This window comes from Opisthorchis viverrini (genome assembly GCF_000715545.1).
Source record: "Opisthorchis viverrini unplaced genomic scaffold opera_v5_72, whole genome shotgun sequence".
Lineage (NCBI taxonomy): Eukaryota > Metazoa > Platyhelminthes > Trematoda > Opisthorchiida > Opisthorchiidae > Opisthorchis > Opisthorchis viverrini.
In genome coordinates, this window is record NW_008751728.1 from 151112 (window position 1) to 167691 (window position 16580).

The 16580-nt window shown below is 46.1% G+C and overlaps 2 protein-coding genes across 2 annotated transcripts in view; both read right to left on the minus strand.

Moving 5' to 3' along the window:
• The window catches only part of T265_04383 (hypothetical protein), a gene marked incomplete at both ends in the record, with an annotated part of 5006 nt that extends 3710 nt beyond the window's left edge, over positions 1-1296 (minus strand). Inside the window, 3 exons of the mRNA XM_009169122.1 lie at positions 433-908; positions 938-1096; positions 1142-1296. Of these exons, the coding sequence (XP_009167386.1) occupies positions 433-908; positions 938-1096; positions 1142-1296 (790 nt within the window). The remainder of the gene's footprint in view (positions 1-432; positions 909-937; positions 1097-1141) is intronic.
• Positions 1297-10262: 8966 nt separating this feature from the next.
• The window catches only part of T265_13503 (hypothetical protein), a gene marked incomplete at both ends in the record, with an annotated part of 55992 nt that continues 49674 nt past the window's right edge, over positions 10263-16580 (minus strand). The window contains 3 exons of the mRNA XM_009169150.1: positions 10263-10607; positions 10771-10965; positions 14675-14841. Coding sequence (XP_009167414.1) covers positions 10496-10607; positions 10771-10965; positions 14675-14841 — 474 coding nt within the window. The remainder of the gene's footprint in view (positions 10608-10770; positions 10966-14674; positions 14842-16580) is intronic.

Consider the following 16580-nt stretch of genomic DNA (forward strand, 5'->3'; position numbering starts at 1 on the left):
GAAGATATCAGATTGCTGGAAGTAAGGTGATCTAGGATAGCTCGCTTCAGAATGCGTTCCATCACCTTGCACGGCACGCTAGGAGACTTATACAACGCGCAGAATGGGTTGATCTTGTGCAAGAGTTGACGAGTGTCCTCCACCGTGAATACCAAGTCGGTTAGAGGCTGTTCGTAGTTTCGCCTTGACAAGAGTGGATGTGACGAGGACGCTGGGGCTGAGTATAGACACGCATAGTGTTCTCTGTGAACCTCAGATACCACTGTTATATCATTTGTCGGTTCTCCGTTTCTGTCCCTCAAGGAGAACGCGGATGGCTTGTTTCTGCGGCGATGTCCCATGTATTTGAACAAAACGTTCTTGTTTTTTCGAGCGAGGTCCAGGATGGTGGCTTGTTTTCGTAGGTTCCATTGGCGGATTCCCGACACCCACCGGTTTCACATTTTCCGAAATGCCAGCTCATCTTTGTATCCCCTGTATTCAACTTTTTAAAGATGAGTTGGGATCTTCCAAAAGTCGGCTTGTTTTCGTAGGTTCCATTGGCGGATTCCCGATTTACACCGGTTTCACATTTTCCGAAATGCCAGCTCATCTTTGTATCCCCTGTATTCAACTTTTTAAAGATGAGTTGGGATCTTTTGTCCAAAAGTCGCCGAATCCTTTTTGGCATCCTGCGGTTCATCCGAGTGCGTGCTTGTTCTTTTGGGACAAAAGTCGCATCAGCCTGTTGAACTTTCTGGACAATGGTTTTATATAGTTCTTCCACCGGAGCTGGTCCCAGTGCGGCTTGTTTAAGGAAGATGCGCATTCCTGAGAAGTCTGCACGGCAGAAGTCTCTAAACCACGTTTGAGGTTTGGGATTTCTGGCCAAATAGCAGAAGAAATCAAAGGTCAGCACACAGCGTTCGCTATGTCCCAGTGGAGCGTTAATTTTTACCTGATCAACGAAGTGTCATTCGTTGGTGATGACCAAATCCAGGAGGGATGGTAGTTGGCCCGCGTGGTATCTGGTGGGTGCCACGACATGTTGGGTCCAAGCGCTCTGTTGAACGACTTCAAACAGCGCCGCTGCGAAACGTCCGCCTGATTCGGCGCGCTGGAGTGCAATCCAGGAGGCCTTTGGGGCGTTGAAGTCACCTACCAGCAGGAGATGAGTGAAATGGTAGTTGGAGGAGAGTTGCTCAAGGGTTTGTGTGAGGAATTGGTCATTTTCAGGGGGACTCGAGGGACTACGGTAGACCACGCTGGGAAGGAGAGAATCGGACCCGCGCAGCGCGATTTGAACCCACAGTGCATCGCAAAAGGGTGCAGGGGTGGTGTCAGAGAGGACAATCGGGATTGGTAGGGCCGCATGTAAGTACAGAGCAACCCCACCAGCCCTCCCTCGTTTTGAGTCAGCTCAAAAAGTAGAGTAACCGTCTATCGAGATCTCCGCGTCAAAGACATCTGGTGTGAGTCAGGTACTCGTGAGTACGATTATGGACGGCTGTTTAAGGCAAGTTGACTGTTTAAAATCGCCGAGTTTGTTGAAAAGACTGAGGCAGTTTGTGGACAAGCATTTCAGTACTGTCTCTACTTCCTCAGAGGGTGAGGAGCCGAACGTTGACTGACCAGGGTGGTTAGCAGACTTAACAGTGGTGCACCGGCTCTGAGTCCAAGGCTCCAAGTGGGCCTCTTTAGCGATATTGTCTGCTTCCTGTCTTTGTGGTTTCTGGGGGTGCTTTTCGCTTGCCAGGTTTTTTCCTTCCTTGGGAGCCCGGTTTGCTCGGGCCTTTTGGCTCTGGGGGACGGAGTTTTTTCCCCATGGGCGAAAATTTCAACCGATGCTGTTCGTAACCCTTTCAGCATCCCCTTTTCGTCGACCAGATTTGCTGTTAATCAAAGATTTGCTGCAAGCTTTCGCCTTTCTGGATTCTTGGGTGTTTTAGCGCGGTTTGACCGGAAAAGTGTCTCTGTGAGGCCCTGAGCGATGGGTGGTGGCGCTGCTTGCATGTAGGGTTTGCTTCCTCTAGGGCGTCCCCGCCTTTGGTGGGCGAGAGGCCTGTGGTGGTCGAATAAAAATTGCTGTCCGGAGACGCAGCTGGTTTCGTCGGCCTGCTTTCGGGAGCACAGGGGGACGTGACCACAATCGGCTTGGTCATGAGTTCGGGGTCGACCGAATTGGTGCCCGGCGGAAGCCTGTTTCGTGCTTCCACCCCTGACCTGCTATGACCAAGCTTTCGCGCGTCTAGAGGACGATCCTCATATAGGCGCCTGATCACTGGGTTGGCCTTTTGAATGCTGGCAGCCCGCTCCAAGATCTCCTGTACGTCAGATGGGGAAGAAAGGGTGACTAGAAGTCCAAGCGTTTGCTTGCTTCACTTGTGGCGTAGCCATTCTGCATGAAGCGATTTATCAGTTATGGTGAGAACGTTGCTAGGGATCGATTGTGCCAGCTTCACTGGCGTGATTTTTCCGGAGAATGACCCCGAGATTAGCACTCTTTTTTCCCTTAGTCGCCTGTCCACTAGAGACGCTGTGGCGGCCATTATAGACGCGCCAGAAAGTTGTATGACTTTCTTCGCAGCCAGAGGACCCGGTATGGATATCGCGAGGTACTCGATCAACGAAGAAGGTTCCGTGTCAACTTTCGTCCAAGTCGCTGCATTCTTAGTGTCTGAATCCTCCAGTGCTGTAGAAAGACGCTCCAATTTCGCGTCGAGTATCCCGATCAAAGCGGAACACTCACATCGGCCTTTCTGAATCTGCGGAGGGGAGTGACAGCGACCACATTCCTCTAAAGTCTTGTTTCGCGTATGGGAAGTAAAAGAATCCCATAGGGATAGCAAAACCCCTAGGCACACAGATGTGTCGATGTTGCGAATAAGATTGACCATTGAAAAATGGCACCGGTTATATTCCTGCAGGATAGGGTGTTATGGAATCGAAATCTGTGCACTTCTTGAGCTGAAGCACTATCACACTGTTTTTTCAAAAAAGGGAAAAAAAAAAACAGTTAAAACTTCCCAACTTATCTCTGCTGACGCTTTTCGTGACGTGCTATAAGAACATACAGTTTTCGCACAAAAGAATTGACTTTTCGAAAGCTACGACGTGTCCTATTGCATTAAAAGGAAGAGGCAATTGATTTCAAAGTACGAGTCTAATCTCTGTAGCCCCATCTAGGCATACTGGGGGGGCAGCGATGCTAGGATAGTATTTAACTGGGCATTTTCCAGCAAAGCTATGGTCGCTTCAGCATACAGTAAAGTTCGGTGGGCTGCGAAGATATGGACGTAGATTAGGTTGGATTTTGGTTTGGGCACATACACAACAAAATGCGATATTTTGGAGCAAAAAAGTTTTATTCCATTCGCACAGGTTTTGCAACCAAGAGCATTGTGCGAGTTATGGGTGCCTGTTCCAGGATAACACATTACTAGTAGCACTTCTAATTGGCTGGCAGATGCCCGTTTCTGAGAACATTATTTTATTAAAGGCGTGACATTTTCATGCATGCATGCTTGCACCAAAAAGCACTGTAATCTGTCATGGTCATGTTGAGATTTGTTTTACCTAACCTCGTTTCTTTTCCCGCAGTTTGGCGCGCAGTTGTTTTAGAGACACTGTAACGCAGTTGAAACCCGACTGTACCTGATTGTATACCTATCATATGACATTATGTGTGCCTCTCCCTCCCTCTCTTCCCCTATTACAGGTACCACGGACGAGGCACCACTGGCCCTGGACAGGGAAGAGTATCCCGCTTGTACACCCCCCTAACTGACCTTGACCCAACCTTGTACACCCCCCCTTCCGGTTTCGGTTCGGGTTACTACACGTGCGTTGTTGCTACACTCCGGTCTTCTTCCCTGTACCACCCAACCTGTGCGCATGTGTGCTGTGTATACTGTGTGGATTCATTAATACCAGTCCGTATATCTGCACATTTCAGAACTGACGTGTGCCGTCCTCTCGAACGTCGAATACCGCTGACTTCCTGACATCCCACGCTACATTGGTGACAGAGGTGGGATCAAGTCAATTTTACGTTCGATCTTCCTGCGAAGCATACCGGAACACGTGCGACGAAATTGCCAGAGAATCGGTCGGTATTTTAAAGCTGATTATGTCCCACATCCAGCCACCTCTGGAAGAACCAGAGACGTTTCATCTGGGCGACGATTTCACGCCCTGGTCGGGTCGAATGAAGGCTTTCCTTACACGGATACATCCGCAATATCACGAGTATTTTATCCTGTCCCATCTGGATGACCCTGCCGCCCGTCGTGTACTCTATTCAGGCGTTTCGCTGTCTGCACCACCGGACATCCTCTGGAATGACTTGTCCTTCCTGTTCGATACACGACCGCCGAGTGATGTCCCTCACTCCTCACCCAACATAACCCCCCTTTCCAACACTTCGACGTTTCACTGTCATTCTCCGGTCCAAAATTTTTCTCCCACCACTTCCGCACTTGATGTTATGTGTCCAGACTTGGGTACGATAACTTCAACGAAACCTGTCGTGCAATCTGATCACAAACTTGGTTTCACACAGGCGGCTTATTCAACTCCCGATGATGAAGTCGATAATAACGAAAAGCCTCCAGGGGAGACGGAAGGGGACACAAGATCTCGAACTCTATCCGATGACTTGGAGCAAGTGCATGAAGAAGCCGCCAACGACACAACACAAGTTCCTTTTCTTTGTGGTATTGATGTGGACCAGCGGAACCCAGTACTTTACACTGAAGACGATGATAATAATCAAGCTGCAGACAGCAAGCCACAACAAACAAAAGTGGTGGTGGACGCGAACTCCAGTGCGCAGACGAGTATGGACACCATAAACCTGGACCCAGTGGTCAACAAAGCGGACGTTTCTCTAGTCATCTCACCAGCCGGGCACACAGAAGATGCTGTCTATCAAACAGATGCAGTTTCGGTCACCTCGCCGAATTCGACTCTAGTGAAAATCAAGACTTCCGTTGCTACTGCCAACACCTCTGCAGACCGGCACCCTGTGGTTGGACAAACCCACCTTAAGGTTGCCAACTCAGGAGGCAACATGAGTGACGTGCTACATTCCATTCTTCCACATGGCCCTGGACCACCCCGTTCAACTGTTACAAGCACTCCTTCTGAGCACTGAGGACAGTGCTCAGACTCGGGAGGGGGCAATGTAACGCATTTGAAACTCGAATGTATCTGCTTGCCCGTTTCTCATATGACCTTATACGTGCCCCTCCCTTTCTCTCTTCCCCCATTGCAGGTACCACGGACGAATCACCACGGGCCCTGGACAGGGAAGAGTACCCCGCTTGTACACCCCCTAACTGACCTTGACCCGACCCTGTACACACCCCCCGCTTCCGGTTTCGGTTTCGCTCAATACACGTGTGTCGTTACCACACTCCGGCCTTCTCCCTTGTTCCACCCGACCTGTGCGCATGTGTGCTGTGTATACTGTGTGGATTCATTAATACCAGTCCGTATATCTGCACATTTCAGAACTGACGTGTGCCGTCCTCTCGAACGTCGAATACCGCTGACTTCCTGACATCCCACGCTACATTGGTGACAGAGGTGGGATCAAGTCAATTTTACGTTCGATCTTCCTGCGAAGCATACCGGAACACGTGCGACGAAATTGCCAGAGAATCGGTCGGTATTTTAAAGCTGATTATGTCCCACATCCAGCCACCTCTGGAAGAACCAGAGACGTTTCATCTGGGCGACGATTTCACGCCCTGGTCGGGTCGAATGAAGGCTTTCCTTACACGGATACATCCGCAATATCACGAGTATTTTATCCTGTCCCATCTGGATGACCCTGCCGCCCGTCGTGTACTCTATTCAGGCGTTTCGCTGTCTGCACCACCGGACATCCTCTGGAATGACTTGTCCTTCCTGTTCGATACACGACCGCCGAGTGATGTCCCTCACTCCTCACCCAACATAACCCCCCTTTCCAACACTTCGACGTTTCACTGTCATTCTCCGGTCCAAAATTTTTCTCCCACCACTTCCGCACTTGATGTTATGTGTCCAGACTTGGGTACGATAACTTCAACGAAACCTGTCGTGCAATCTGATCACAAACTTGGTTTCACACAGGCGGCTTATTCAACTCCCGATGATGAAGTCGATAATAACGAAAAGCCTCCAGGGGAGACGGAAGGGGACACAAGATCTCGAACTCTATCCGATGACTTGGAGCAAGTGCATGAAGAAGCCGCCAACGACACAACACAAGTTCCTTTTCTTTGTGGTATTGATGTGGACCAGCGGAACCCAGTACTTTACACTGAAGACGATGATAATAATCAAGCTGCAGACAGCAAGCCACAACAAACAAAAGTGGTGGTGGACGCGAACTCCAGTGCGCAGACGAGTATGGACACCATAAACCTGGACCCAGTGGTCAACAAAGCGGACGTTTCTCTAGTCATCTCACCAGCCGGGCACACAGAAGATGCTGTCTATCAAACAGATGCAGTTTCGGTCACCTCGCCGAATTCGACTCTAGTGAAAATCAAGACTTCCGTTGCTACTGCCAACACCTCTGCAGACCGGCACCCTGTGGTTGGACAAACCCACCTTAAGGTTGCCAACTCAGGAGGCAACATGAGTGACGTGCTACATTCCATTCTTCCACATGGCCCTGGACCACCCCGTTCAACTGTTACAAGCACTCCTTCTGAGCACTGAGGACAGTGCTCAGACTCGGGAGGGGGCAATGTAACGCATTTGAAACTCGAATGTATCTGCTTGCCCGTTTCTCATATGACCTTATACGTGCCCCTCCCTTTCTCTCTTCCCCCATTGCAGGTACCACGGACGAATCACCACGGGCCCTGGACAGGGAAGAGTACCCCGCTTGTACACCCCCTAACTGACCTTGACCCGACCCTGTACACACCCCCCGCTTCCGGTTTCGGTTTCGCTCAATACACGTGTGTCGTTACCACACTCCGGCCTTCTCCCTTGTTCCACCCGACCTGTGCGCATGTGTGCTGTGTATACTGTGTGGATTCATTAATACCAGTCCGTATATCTGCACATTTCAGAACTGACGCCGTCCGTCCTCTCGAACGTCGAATACCGCTGACTTCCTGACATCCCACGCTACAACACAGTGCCGTGGCTTCAGATGCGGGCTCAAATGTGGTTGCTGACTTCCTGACATCCCACGCTACAACACAGTGCCGTGGCTTCAGATGCGGGCTCGGATAAATGTGGTTCGAGAACGCTTTGGATGAAAACACGAAGGATAACGATGTGATATTCGTGCATGCGGCATGTTATCGAAGCATCAGCACTGTTTTGCGTTTTGGGTGGGTAGGCTGCAAATGCTATAAGTGACCAGAAATACCAATAGGACGTCCAGGTTCCGAAGAAGCTATTGAGTTGAAAGCATTTGTTAATTACAAGCAACACACTCAGCATCAGCTGTCCAATTTGTTTTTATCTAAGGCGGTACAGAAACTATATCGTAGTCACTTCTTATTATCTAGAACACAATCACAAGGTTACAAAGTTTTTGTACGACTGGTTTTATGTGAACCGACGATTAACGGAAGAGGAATTAGGCGCCTTCATAGTTCTGCAGAATTATGTAATGTCGTCGTGTGAGGTGCAGCAGTTTAGGGCTTGTGAATTCGGGAAGGACACAACTACCATGGTTCGGAGGGAAGCTGTAATATGTACAGCTACCACCAAAAGTGTCGACCCTGTCCGTTGTGTGGGTGACGCATAGTATAGTTTTACTGAAGCAGCTGATATGCCTTCAGTGGTGGCCAAACTTTGAGCCGGACGCGTGCTTGTGCTGCAGTCATGTAAAGGTTACTACAGCCACATATGCCTTTACAGATGGCAGCAAATGGTGCTTTCAGACGCTTCGAGGATGTGCCAAATGTCGATATAGCACATGCGACAAACCGTTTGAGGTGAGTTTTTAGACAATATCTGATTTGTGGATAAAAGCCTTTGGATCACGGATGCCGTGCCTACCGGTTATGTGGGCCTTCGTGGAAAGCGAACACTTTACTCCCCTGCGTAAACTGTTCGTCTTGTTCATGGTGGGCAAACAATATTCCTTGGAAGCTTTTGTGACTGACAAACTGGCGGCACAAATGCATGCAGGAAGCGCGTATGTACCTCATAACATCTGTGTGTGGTTTTGGTCACAGACACGCTCTGCGAAAAACAGGCACATATTCCAATCTATGGTTTGCCTGGACAATGCTGCACAGCGGTTTGTGTTCATCATAATACCAGCAACTTCTGCGCTGCACAGATTCACGCTTTAACCCTAACCTTACGGCCAGCTTGTTGTGAACTGTTGTGGGCTGTGAACGCACAATCCGGGATAGTCCTAAAAAGTCGCATGCTCCACTCAGACACATTGGAGAGGGCCATAAAGAAGGAATCATGGCACACAGAGTGGGAACGTGATATGCACACGTCCTGCCATCGCGACCGAAGGAAAATCCCAAATGGTAGCGGCTACCTTCTGAATGCTCCCTGTCGAATGACCACGTATGCGTGCTCCCTCGTTTTGGGGCTATTGGGACCCCGACCAGTAAGGCTGTACCACCATAGTGTGAGGTCAATAGGTGAAGCCAATATACGTTTCATAAACTATAGTTCCCGATGCAAAACACAGGTGCTCCCATATGGTTGAAGCGTGTGCTGGAGAACGCACGCCAATTCTACGAAGATATGTGGCTCCCAAGCATCGATTTGTTCCCTGTATTTGGAGACCAGTAGCATCCGAGCAGTAAGAAACGTACTTCATTGACGCCCTCTTATATTGCTTTTTCATCCACCAACGGTGGCTGTCGGATTAAAATCTACGGGAACAAAATATACTCCTTCCAAACCACAGACGACAATTTTCGCGGCCTGCGTAAACAGTTGAACCTCTCAGTGGATAAGCTTCAGGAGCTGGAACCCAACAAAGCAACAATCATCATTAGGTACTTGTTTGTTCAGAGGCGAATCCTGCCGATTCAGGACCCAAAGTCCTGATGACCTAGGGCATTAAGCGGGAGGAACCTTGATCGGCTGGATACCGGCTGACAGTAGTTGCTTTGCGGTTCGCCTGACAAGGTCTGTGAAATAGCTTTACAAGAAAAAAGTTGATTGCTGTATGTTTGTTTTATCTGCTCACCCCTAATCGACCGTAGCTATGACACCATCAGAGACAAGTTTGGTGACGCCTTTAGTACTCTGTTGCGGGGAGCTGTAAGCTCGGATATCGCTGTGGTTGCCGGAGATCTGAATGCACATATGAGCAGGATCAGCGCACCTGGGACTGGATAAGGTTATCGACGTGGATTGGACCAGGTAAGTACACCCAAGGAACTAGCCATGTGTGGACTCCTTAAGTGACACAGATATAATGCCCTTAAACTAGGGAAAGCTCTTACTGCGGCTGTCCACCTGTTTGAGATTTTAGCAATAATCACGTGCGCTGACGAGCAAAAGTTGATTGCCTTCATTATTTCATCCTGATAATGATAAAAGCCATACACAAGCTAATCATGAGGATTGGAAGAATGTTCTTAGGCAATTAAATTCTGGAATCCTAGTCCAAAACAGTGCTAATTAAGACAAGACTGTGTCCTTTAAATAAGAGGGCGACTAAAGAGGGAAATTTAAAGATGAAAAGACCGTACGGAAGTCCAAAAATGTAAAGAACTTGACACTTCTGAAAGAAGAGGCTGAAGGGACCGAGAAGACATAAACAAATGACCATCCGGAAAGCGGTCGTCCAAACCACAATACTGACGGGACTTTTATGAGCTTCCCGGTCGACAACACCAAATACCAGTGCATAGGTTACGGAATGAACGACGAGCGGCAAATGCTGCATGTAAACGTTAGTTGAGGAATTCTGCCTCTTTTCTTTGGAAAATTACAGAAAGCCGAGAAGTTTTAAAACGTTGTCCTTCAAAACTCAGGCGTGCTTGAAATGAACACAAATGACCGTAAATATTATCAACTGCACACATCGGTATACAACACTGATCGTTAACCATGCATCAGGATGAAAGTACCTTGCGTGGAGCTAATTAGGTGAGCCAATCAACTCTAAGCCATTCCGCATCTCATTTTGTCCGCTATTTATGAATAATTTTGTAGCTTTTGTGCCTAAGGACTGTGCCATTAAAAGATGGTAATTTGATCTTACAGGACGATTCCTTGGACCAAAATTGCAGTTGCTTACAAGATCATTGTCCTTGTTGAGCGCTTGGGACGTTGGTTATCTCGAATTTGCGCTTGGGTTTTGCTTTCTAGTCACAATTCTCCGGAATCAACACAACTAAGAATAATGGTCAAAATACTTCATAGCTAAGAAGGCAACAAAATATGTGCAAAAATTTTGTCGCGACCGAAGATTGTTGCTCAAAAGTTGGGGCCAAATTAAAGATCATATTAAATCGAGAAGATGGTAATCACAACATCAATCGAGTGCATTGGTTGCAGTGGGGGAAACTCTCATCAACTAGATTAAATTTGCATCCCTGGCCATTTGACTGAAAGTGGATTCCTTGTTTGCTAATAATGAATCCGGTGTGCCGTATTCGACCACTGATCCCTGACTGAGGATAAGAATTCTGAAACAGAGGAATCAAGACAACACATGACCGAATAAATCACAAGACGGGGGACGATGCACAACGATTCAGCAAGAGTCCATATTGATTCTTATTTTCATGCAGGCTCAATCCGGCCGAGCAAGCATTTTTGGTGTGAAACAGATCAATATTTAATACTTACTTGTCGTAGTTCATGACGGTATCCAACCGGTGGGCGATAGTCAGAATGGTGTGGCCCGCGAACTTCGTACGAATCGTGTTCTGAATTAGTTCATCGGTGCGCATATCAACGGCAGCCGTGGCTTCGTCCAAAATCAGTATTTGATTATGCTCAAGTAGAGCACGTGCCAAGCAGACCAATTGCCTTTGCCCAACACTGCGCAAAACGGCAAAGCGAGAAACAGGTTTTCCAGAGTGCCTGAACCTCTCTGAACAGAACCTAATAATTTTAGTCGTGGGAAATGTCGAATTGCGAAGGCAAATGGCGGTCTATTTATCATGGTACATTGGAGATGGGTTCGCAACTATTTCTAAGAGACGTTTCTGGACGTCCTCAAAAAGAATCGGTTGAGTTTGCTATAGTTGAATTCACAAAACATTGCGAGGTCAAAGGAGTTAAAATACACGCCGGTCCGTAAACGATTGCCGTTGTTTACCGGAATGCGTGCATTATTTGGCTGGACAATGAACTGCATCAGGTCACTACTACCTTCTGTCGTTTTGGAATCTCAAATATCATTGCTTTGTTATTTACTGACAGTTTGACTCAAACATAAAAAAGAAAAGCTGGTGAAAAAGAAGGAACAAAGACACTTGGCGACTATCTAAAATGTAGCATAGTGTTTACCGTAGGAGTACTGCTGCTAATGACCTGATCGGGATGCAAACATCCCAAAGGAAGGGATACGGATCACTTTGAAATTCTGGATAAAACGGTGGAAGGCAAGTAGGATGATTTAAAGAATACAGTTTTCGGCGCGACAATATCCCATCTTGACCCTGTTGTCAACGCCATTCACTGTTTTCTGTAGGTTATCATTAGGTCGTTCAGTTTTGATAAGGTTGCCTGTTTAAATATGGTGAAGGAACTCTCGAATGAGTGACATCCGTTTTGGACATCCAGGGGATTTCTCGAAACTCTAACTTTCAGAATCTTAGTACACCGACAACTTGGACCAGCGGACACTGGAACCTACAGTGGTATGACGGTTTACGTTCCCCGCGCGACCAATTGGGCTACACCTTGCCACTCGATGCGTCGATTATGAACTCAGCAGTTTAAATGGTGACCCTGAAAGCAATCGCTTCATCTGCCTACTCCCATAAGAAAATTTAGGTATTTTGTCGCGTGGTGCTCTTCCAGGATCTGTCTAAATTTGAATCACTATTGCTAGATTACCATAGCCAGCTTAGCAGAGGTTAACTCGTGGTACCTTAGCAGCAAAAACCCAGTGTTTTTTGCACAGCAAGAAATTTTATGGCGAAAAAAATGACGAAAAAATGCGAAAAACAGTTCTCGCAAGGTGAACCACGCACAATTAGCTTTTTGGGGCAAATTGCAGAAAACCTTCTTTGGTGGCTGTTTGCTGCTTGGTATTCCGTCAGTCAAGCAAGGCCAAGTTAGGCAAAACAGGCCGCTCACATAAATACTAGGGCATCACTGTTCCTATGACCTGTTACGCATAAGCCCCTGTGAGTGCCTCGAGTAAACCTTCGCGCACATTATTAAGTGTCCGATTTTTAACATGGTGAATAAACATACCTACTGCCGGATAAATTGGTAAGCCTCAGTGACCTCACATCACACGTCATCCTTCTTTGAACGCATTTAGGCCCAAATATCACATTTTCAGTCCGCCAACACGGAACCACTTGCATGGAGGCCCCTGTCCACGCGGTTTCTCAAACGTTGGCCACTGATGCCTTCGGATTTGAGGGTACGTGGCACACTGCTGCTCAGATTTAACAAGCATGTAAACCTGGCCTTTTAATTCCCCGCTCATAATATAACATTTCGATGCCTAGCTGCCATGCCACCCGAAGGAAGTACGAGGACTGGAATACTGCCAGGTTGCCCAAGCCTAGTCAGGGGAAGCCGAGGAATTCGAGTCAGGTTCGAACTGCAGACTTCCCCGTCAGTAAATTCGCGCTCTAACCTGAAAAGAATCTGTCGTGAAATATCATTTGTGTGACTCAGTGTTACGAAGATCAGCAACTCGAAATTCATGTGGCCCGCGAAGGTATTCAGTAAAACATCACCTTCGTTGAACAACTGCTACTCATTCAGCAAGTTTTACTTGATTTTCCTGCAGAAAAAATACTTCGCAAAACATCGTTCTTGTTTTCTTGCAAAATTCTTCCTCCAAAACGGCCACAACTTAAGCAGTGTCTAGACCATTTCTACAATAGAGATACAAATAACTTACCTCGTATTTTAGAAACCATAATTGAGAGGATTACTGGGATTATTTTATATCATCTAAGTGATTCAGAATTACAGAAGCAAAGTGAGGCCGGTCAAAAAACAATTTAGAATGATTCCAAAAGAAGGTAGTGGACCCTACGAGGACCACTCAACCGTACTATTTCGAGTTGAAATTAAAGAAGACACTCGAGGAATTATCGAGTTGACGTGCGAAAACTGAACACAAAAAAAACCGAAAGTTTGCAGGCGCAAGTCAAATGCACCTCTTTTGGGACTCTCCGCTTCTTCTCAATCACCTGCGATGGCACTCACTCCAGCAGAATCAAATGGCTTTTCCAATTGAAAAAATGTGATAGTTTGATAGTCAATTCAGAAGTAAAAGTTTGCCTAATTGAACTGGACCATACTGTTCATTGGAAGTTGTCGAAGATGCAATATGTAAACTTCATCGTGATTTTATAAGGTTGGAGTAGAACGTGGCGCCTTTTGGGAACAAATTGAGCAGAAAGAGTGGGAGAAGAACGAACGATACTTTTTGTGCAACAAGCCTTTACGTCAAAATCAAAATAATGAGCGTGAAGAAGAGTGAAACATGGTCATTCACAAAGCAGAAAATAAACTGTTTAGCAGAGGAAATCCGGAACATGTGAAATATGCATTTCTGCTTATTGATCATGTTGGTGAATTTAGGTACCTTGGACGGATTCTTTGATTTCGGGCTTGCTCACCAAGGTTGATAACTAATGTGCAAAAGCTACGTCATTAATCGATGAAATATAGCCGGTGCGCGAATAAACGGCGAAGCTTGACGAACAAGCCAAAAATTAGCTTCCGTTTATCTAGCCCAATGAAAGCCATTTATCACAACTTATGTTGTGATGGGACAGTGGACTTTCTCAAAAAGAAAGACAATGTTTGGAACATAGAACTCGGCATAATAAAAGGTCACCATTTCAGATTTATAAATCCAGAAATCAGCACAAATTAAAGCGCATACCCTACTAGAAGAGCTACAAGAAACTGTCTTTTGTCGTGTAGTTTAGTTTAATTTTTGTGTTGCTATTGCATGACATTTGTTATGCAGAATTTGCTTAAAAGGCATAATGTTTACTGTAAACGCTTCGTGCGAACGCGTCACATTCGAGATTAGATGAAGTCCCCAAGCTCAGTAGCTCGCATGTGACTGGAAATGTGATGTACGCGGTTGGTGATCACATTGAGTGTCGCCAAGCTGCCGGTGTAAACTGACAGCGAGGAGCAAAACCAGTGGAAGTAAACCTTAAACGTAAGTTGTTCAACAAGGAAATGAAACTTGAACATCCGGAACTATTTGAACCACGTATGAAATTAGAGGATTCATGTTCCTTTGAGTAGTCTTGAGATAGAAAAAGTTGTGACCTGAAAAACTTGTGTCTGTCTAGTTACACTCTTACTTAGAGGCAAAAGTGGCCAGCCTGGCGACTAGCCTGGCTTAAACTACGTTATACTTTTGGAAAGGTTCAGCAGAAGTTTGGAAAAGATCACCCAAACCTGTGTGGCCTTAATGAGAAACTCATGTTTGAAGGATTTCCTGTGAACAACCAACATGTTTATAAAAACAAAACTGAAAGATTGACTCCGTTTGCATTACCACATTGGTTCACATACAACAGCGACGCACCTCAAGTTTTCCCCACCTTCTGAACACTCAAAGTCCAACTGGTCTCTCTGTTCCATAAAGTAATCCTTTAAATGGGCATTTTCCAATGCATTCCATAATTCATCGTCACTCCAGTTGCCCGCCGGATCCAAGTTGAAACGCAAGCTTCCAGAAAATAGGACAGGTTCCTTTGAAAGAATAAGTAGATAAAACTGTTGATGGTAGACACAATTCAAGCAACTCAATATTTTCCTCACTATGTATGAAAGCCTGCCTTTTTACTTTCTCAGAAATCAGTGTGTCCCACGTTTTGAATGGGCTTGTGAAAGGAGGTGGGGCCCCATTGCAAATTTATGTTTGAAAAAATTACTTGTAGAATGTAAGAGATGGGGAAGTTTGCGGAAAAACGCTTCGTAATTCAGTTCGTTTTCTTATTTGGCCAGCGACTGACTGATATAAATGACTTTAAAAGTCCTCGCAACTTATAACTCGACCACGCCACGGGTGAAGTACGATTGCTAAAATGGCGAGACGTAGATCAAAAAAACAACCCAAACTGAGGAGTAGTTCAAAGCCAACGGCGTTTGATAATAAGCTAGATATTTGGCCCTTTTATCATGGCGCCGCGTACGACGCACATAATTATCTAATGGCCTGCCTTGGTGGATTAAGTGTCTGGCTGATCAAACGCGAATGCCTAATCAACAACTGAGTTAATAACTGGGCGATTTCACTGCTGGCGCATTTTAGGAGTATTTCGTCTTCACCAGTGAATGTTTGGCAACCATTACAGCAGCAGTATAAGTAGGGAACCACTGGGCAGAGGAATTTACTTTCCGAATCTTACATTAAAAATGTAATTTGAAGGATAGTCTTAATTGCTACACTAACCTCTCGTAGTTGCCAACCGAGCAGTATCCACGTGAGAATAATTGTGCAATTTCAGCCCTAGCAGTGAAGTCAGTCGAAAACATGAAGCAACCAGGGTGGGCTACTAAGTAAACTCCCTCTGTTTTCTCCTTGACTCCGTGTGACTCAAAGTCAGTCATCTCAAGTCGAACGATGCCATATTATTCGACATGATTCTAAGAACATCTGATGGACTGATAAGTAAAGAAGTCATGTTCATGTTGGAGAAGACTACCCACAAGGTTACTGAGAACTCTTCAGCAGCAAACTTGTGATTAGTTTCTTCAAGTAAAATATACTTCAGTATCTCAAATGTCATACCAACTTGGAAATGAGGCGGCCTTTGTGCAGCACATCGAGTTGAAGAATATCAGAAACAAAGCATTCAACTAAGATCACGTTTAGTCTTTTGATAAAACGAAATTGGTGGACAAATAAGGTTATTCGGTTGTGTTCACCCATTCAAAGAGTTGTGGTAAAAAGTTGGTGGGTTTATTGCTCTGTTACGTCTCTATTTTCACTCAAAAGGTTTTTCAGGCCAAGTGAATAAGCTTCACACTTGACTGAATTTCGAGGCAACGTGTGGAGAGTGTTTTATATCACTCAGTTTTGCGCGCGTTGTCGTGCGGTTATCAGTAAAACGGTTTTGGTTCAAGGTGCAAGACTCCGGCGGCGCAAAAATCTGTTTAACCTTTCCGAACCTAACACAACTGTCCTAACACCCCCTATACCATACAGGAAAACAAAGAATGAAAAATAAGAGTACTCCAGCAAAGTTATATAAGCCGAAAGTCCAAGACTGTAAACCATATTTAACTTAGTGCAACTTTTCCAATAACTACTCCGTCGTAGGCTTTAGTTACTGATAATTGAGCCAGCTGAAAGAGGCCTCATTGATATGTTCCACGTCTGTCCAAAGACTTAGTCAACCTGGAGACTTGTCAGCTTGGCCTGACGATGCTTTTTTACCAGAAGTGGAACTTTGTATAGCAAGAAATCCATCATATATATATATATA